General features: G+C 40.8%; 1 protein-coding gene across 1 annotated transcript; it reads right to left on the bottom strand.

The window, feature by feature from the left end:
• Positions 1-4,116: 4,116 nt before the first annotated feature.
• On the bottom strand, positions 4,117-5,579 carry LOC142385370 (ribonuclease P protein subunit p25-like protein). Its single transcript, XM_075471854.1, has one exon. It carries the CDS (start codon positions 5,513-5,515, stop codon positions 4,664-4,666), a length of 852 nt encoding a protein of 283 aa, XP_075327969.1. The 5' UTR covers positions 5,516-5,579; the 3' UTR covers positions 4,117-4,663.
• Between the last annotated feature and the right edge of the window lie 203 nt (positions 5,580-5,782).

Below are 5,782 nucleotides of genomic sequence, written 5' to 3'. Positions count from 1 at the left end.
CTCTTGGATTTTGGTTGATTAGCCTTAGCTGGTTATATTTGCACATCTGCTGCATAAAATAGTTGATGTCCTGTGCATAGGGACACATTCGGCAACAAGCTATCCTCCTCTGAGGTGAACACATAATTTGGATGTTTATGTGCAGGAGTTGTGGGCGGTTGTGTGTGTCCTTGATTTGTAATTTCTGTCACTCAATTGAGGGCCCGTTTTCAGTGTTATCTTTGTGTTCTGACTCTGTCAACAGGGTTTAAATACTTTCATTTATGAATGGTCATTCCTGAAAACATCACATTAACCACCAGACCTCTGCTTGCATGATGGTCTGACTGGGTTCTGGACTGGAATTCTCCTGAACTGGAGTGGTCTTCTTGCATCCATGTAGCCGATCAATCATGCAAATAGACGATAACGCTTTCTGAACCTCTTTGGAATTGTAGCAGCCACAGAAATGATGCCAAAAAACCCTTTTAACAGCCATTCAATTGGCCTGCAAAGCCTGGGAACTATATTAAATGTTCCTTGGACTGCTCTGAACAGAGATATCTTATGTTGTTTCTGGGATCTGTTGCGGCCACTCTCCCAGTGCTCCAATTACAACTGGCACCACTGTTGCCTTCACTCCGACTCTTTTCTATACATTTCTGGCTAAGGTTATATAGATGCACTCTGTAACATAGATACACTGTTTTAGAATAAAAAAACTGAACATAGGTGTTAAGTGAATCAGAAAATTGTGGTCTATTGGTCATCTTTACTGTTTCGATTGAACGATGAAGTGCACTGGGCCTTAAATATGTGTCATTCATATCAATAATCACACTCATCAGAGGAGATATTTTTCCTGCTGGTGTCTTTGAATGAGTTTTTTCACTAGAGGGCAGCAACACTTTTCTCTTGTTGGCTGTTTCGATCTATTTTAGAACATCCTTTACAAAAAGGACTCAAACCCCAATTTAATATTTAGACCTGACAGATGTCTGCCCTTTACTAGAAAAAATAAACATGAAGACATGAAATGATTTTAAGAGCTCCAGAAAAGCCCTAAAGTGCTTGTCATTTTGCATCAGTGCCCTCTTTATGTTTTGATTGCACGATGCAGTTGCTTCAAATGAAACAAAAAAGAAGAAATCTGTGTTAAGAACCACTGAGTCTGAAGTGATTCTTTTGTGAAATTATCTATAACTCGTGTTTTTGCTGTGAAACTTTGCTTTCTGTCAGGGCTTTTGAAGAGTGCTGATGACATTTTTGGTCTCTGAACTTGTCTTTTCTTCTACTGGCTTCTGGCAGCCCTGTAGTCAGTGTTCATTATCTTTTCTTACAGCTTTTACTTCAGGATAGCAATTACATCCTTAGCTGCACTGATTAATCCAACATGGAGGCATTTCACAAAACTGTATCGAAAAGACATTTCCAGACACTTACCAGGGAGTAGCTGTGGCACAGCTTGTTTATGCAGATAGACCACAGCCAGTCAAATGGCAATAAGATGTTTTCAATGACTGCTGAAGGGTTCTCTTAACCTCTCATGTACGCTGTGTAGGAAACAATTGACTATTCGGAAAATGATTAATTCAATTTACTTTACTCCTGACATATAATAGAGGTGCCTGAATGTCATGTTTGGTTAATGTACATTTCTTTGTTGTTCAACATATTCCCTCCATGGTCTTTCGTTACAATGTCTCCACTGCTCTCTGCTTAACTGCTTAACCTTCCATTCTCTCTTAGCAATCACATTATCAATCACTGTCCCATTACTTGACAAGGCAGACAAAAGGGAGTGTATGAGTGAGAAAAACCTTTTGCCCTGTATGAACAAGCAAGAGGAATGTCGACTTCAGAAGGCTAACACAGGCAGAAACATAGGCCTGGTAAATATTCAATTTAAAGGATTCCCAGATAAGGCGAGTTGAAAAATTGAGGCAGCACCCATTCTTCTAGATAAGAGAAGACGGAGCCATCTGGAGGCTGGGAGATAGCGAACTCCCACGCCATCCCAGAGACCTCACTCTCATCTGCTGCAGTGGCAGAGAAGGGAAAAATAGAGTGCCAACACTTTCATTATGTTAACTTCAAAATGAATTTATTCACATTCAGTGCATGCAGCTATTTATTGGCTTTTGTAAACAGAACTTTAATGCTGTGTCCACCATAGCAGAAAAATCAAGTTCTCAAACAGTGTCATCCATTTTAGAGTTTGCTGTATCTTTTAAAATGAATGGTATTCTTTCAGCCATCCAACATCTTGACTTGGGCAGGAAAAGAACAAATGTGACCAACTCCCCTCTCTGTTTCAGAACTGAAGATGATCATTTTAATGGTAGTGAAAATGTGTTCATCTGTTGTCCTTTGATTTGGAAGTTTCAAAGTAAGCAAGTTTAAAAATATTTGATCCTCTCAGTGTAAATACACAGCATGTATATGTGCATCTTTAAGTAAAAACACGGAAAATGTTTTTATTGTAGTGCATTTTAGGCTGAGACCCTTATCTCCTTCATATCCACTTTGACTGCATTTTGGAAACAAACATTACTGCCAAATTGACTCACCATGTGTGAATAACCTTGTCCACAATCTTATACTAATGCACTTTGTTGACTCGTCTACCACCCTATTCCGTGCAAGCCACATTGGATTTAGCTCTGGGATAATGCTTTTGTCAGTATGTTTTATCTGTTCTCTCACTCAGGTATGCTATGCCGTTATCCCTAATTACCCCACTGCATTTCACACTTGGCCCTGAATTCTTAATGCATGATAACAGATGCAGGTCGATTTGAAATTTACTTGTAGCGGCATTATCTTTTTGACCTGCATCACAGACTGGCTTCCCCATAGGGTTTTGGGTGAAAGCTGTTAACTCTGTGATAACAACGACCTGTAATGATAACCTTCCAGCAGTCTTGAGGACACACAGTCTGCTACATATGTGCTTGTATTGCAGTCACAGCATTTCTTATTCAACCTTGGTTGCTCTGCTGTGCTCTGATTCATTTAATTGGATCGAGAGAGAGGTTAATCACCATGTCCTCCATAGACTGCTAAGATGCTGCCAAGCACTTTATTATAAATTAGGATTTTTATTCCTGTGAACGATGGATTTGAAAGCAATTGTCTTTGGAATTAAATCATCTTCTTTATACTCATTTAAAACATGACAATAACTGTCTCCTGGATTAGAAGTTGCTTTGGTTAATTTACTTTTGGTGGTTGACATTTGCATTTGCAGATTTTCATTAAGATCAACAGTACGTTAATGTATGAGTGTTTTGATGGAATTCTTAGGCGGAAGATTTGTTTTATTTCGTCCTTTGTCTGCCAACCAAACACATATCTTTAATCCACAAAAATACTCTCCTAGTGTTTATTTTCTCTTTACCACTGTACCCTCTGCTTAGTGAAATTTTGATCCAATTGCCATAGATGTCTGTAGCATCCAGTCAAGCTTCCGCATTGACTCAGACATGTCTCTTTTGCAACTTAAATAGTATATAAATGGTGTGAAAATGCAAGGAGGCAATGCATGAAAAATGTCAACTCGAGAAACTCTGCAACCATTTAATTTATGTATGTCAACCAGAAGTTGTGTAGTATTACTTTAAAACTTGGCTCCGTTTTAGATCAGATTTTTCCTTATATTTTCCCTGAGAAAGAGAGGAATACACAAGAAGACAAAGATGACGCCAGATATGCTACATCGGAAGGCCTGTAGGCCGAAATGAGAGGGAATGTACCTTGTTGCCTTGGTTTTATATTTTGCAGGAGCAGTGCGGTGTATAGCTCTGTCAAGCCGAGTTTTAATCCTTTTCTCCACTGTGCTGTGTGATGTTATATTGTTATCTTAATGATAATCTGCGCCTGTATTTCTCCCTGTGGCATTCCTGTCAGGCTGGGTTGGTTTGGTGCCTTATCAACAGCTTTGTCATTAAATCAGCTTTTTCTACAGACAAATTTCACTGCTGTAATTCTTATCAAAAGATCAGCACACTGTGATTTTTTTTTTCATTTTGTTCCAACAGAGCTCTGCAGATTCAGTGACGTGTGAGTGAGGAAGATGAAATACAAAAGAAAATTTGCTTTGGAAAACCTTTATTTGATTATGTTTTTTTCTCTTTTCAATCAGGGTTAATAATCAGACAAACATAATTGGCATGTTTTGCATTTGTCATACATCGATGGCTTTAATTTTTATTTTAAGATCTTAAATCTATGTTGTGTAGTTTAAAAGGCTATCCTCGATAGCATTGTTAAATAGAGACAGTTGGAAGATGATGCTAATGAATGAGTTGTCTACAAGTCGTAGATAGTTTAGTGTAAGCAATATTCTTGAACATGTGCAAATCATGGCTTTTTTTTAAAAATCATTATGAAATATAATGTAAATTTGTTCAAGATCATAGATGTTCATAGAGCGTAGTACACATCATCACAGTTTCGTGGATGCGAGAGACCATGAGAGATGTGCTGTACAGAGGAGAGCTTTTAGGTCCCAGTCAAACCGACCTCTGGAGTCTTGAATTGGTAGTCAGTTCTTTTGAGAAAGCACTGTTCTGACTGAGTGAATGTTCTGATTGTCTCAGCATTGTGCTGGAGTGGAGTGCAGCGCAGCACCAAATGAACTCTGCTGTTTCAATCCTCTCCACTGTGACAGTGGTTCATCCAGTCAGTGAGGAGGAAGGACTGAGACTCCTTCCCCCAAACACAGTCTCTTACAGTGAGGGAAACTGCTGTATGGCAAACGTCCAAGAGGTCTCTTGCATGTTGTTTGTGGTAAAGGTTCAGCACCCTCTTTGTCCTCCCACAATGCACCTAAAGTCTCTGGAGGTTGATAGCCTGGTTCCTGGGGATCTAGAGGATCTTTGGAAAGAAGAATGCTGATGGAAGGTACAGTCCTGTGCACTGTCATTTCAGATGCCACCCCTTCAGTGCTCTCCCACACCTCTTTAACCACCTTGTACCGCAGTTTAGTCAGTTGGTGCAAACAGCCTATTTTTCGTTTCATGATTTCAGCGCAGGTGATGGTCTTTGTGACTGCACGGCCTGACCCAGAGAAGACCACCTGCCTGAGCCCAGCACCGCTTACACTCCCCCCACTTTCGCCCCTGTCTCCTTGCATCCGTGCCATAGCGAAACCCATTAAGTTGCGGATCTTGCTCCCCTCCTTTACCCGCATCTCTAGCACCCCAGAAGCGAGACCCGGGAAGGGACAAGGGCTGTCCTCCTCAGTGCGACAAACTTTTTTGAATCCTTCCTGCCCCAGTTTAATCGCTGGAGGAGGAACTGTTAGGGATGGGGGTTTCAGCAGGTTAGAAACATTGTTGACCACCGCTGGCTGCATTACAGCATTCATGTATGTTTGAGCCTGGTAGATGGGGCACGTCCCTTGGTTTACTCCATGCTCAATGTGCATTTGTCTGTTTACCTCCAGTCCTGGCTGGGGTTTGACATTGTTACTGGTGAGACACTGGCTGTGGCCACTAATCACTCCACACCCTGTAAACATTTCTGCAGTCATCGGTGCTTCACTGCAATTTTAGTCCAGACACACTCTATTCCTTTCTTGCATACAACATAACTTCATTTTCTTATACATTTGGCACTGCCCCCCACCCCCCACCCCTCGACCCCCGCCCCCCTCCAGTCAACAGCTGTAAAGTTTAAAGACTTTATATAAGAAATATTATTCACTTCCCAAGAGCACTATGAACAAAGTCTTTAATGTTCCCTTAGAGAACGCTGGAGAAATAAGATAAACGCCTGGCTGGTGAATTTGCACTGCTGG

The sequence above is a fragment of the Odontesthes bonariensis genome, chromosome 1, assembly GCF_027942865.1.
Source record: "Odontesthes bonariensis isolate fOdoBon6 chromosome 1, fOdoBon6.hap1, whole genome shotgun sequence".
Classification (NCBI taxonomy): domain Eukaryota; kingdom Metazoa; phylum Chordata; class Actinopteri; order Atheriniformes; family Atherinopsidae; genus Odontesthes; species Odontesthes bonariensis.
This window is presented reverse-complemented; position numbering and strand designations above follow the sequence as displayed.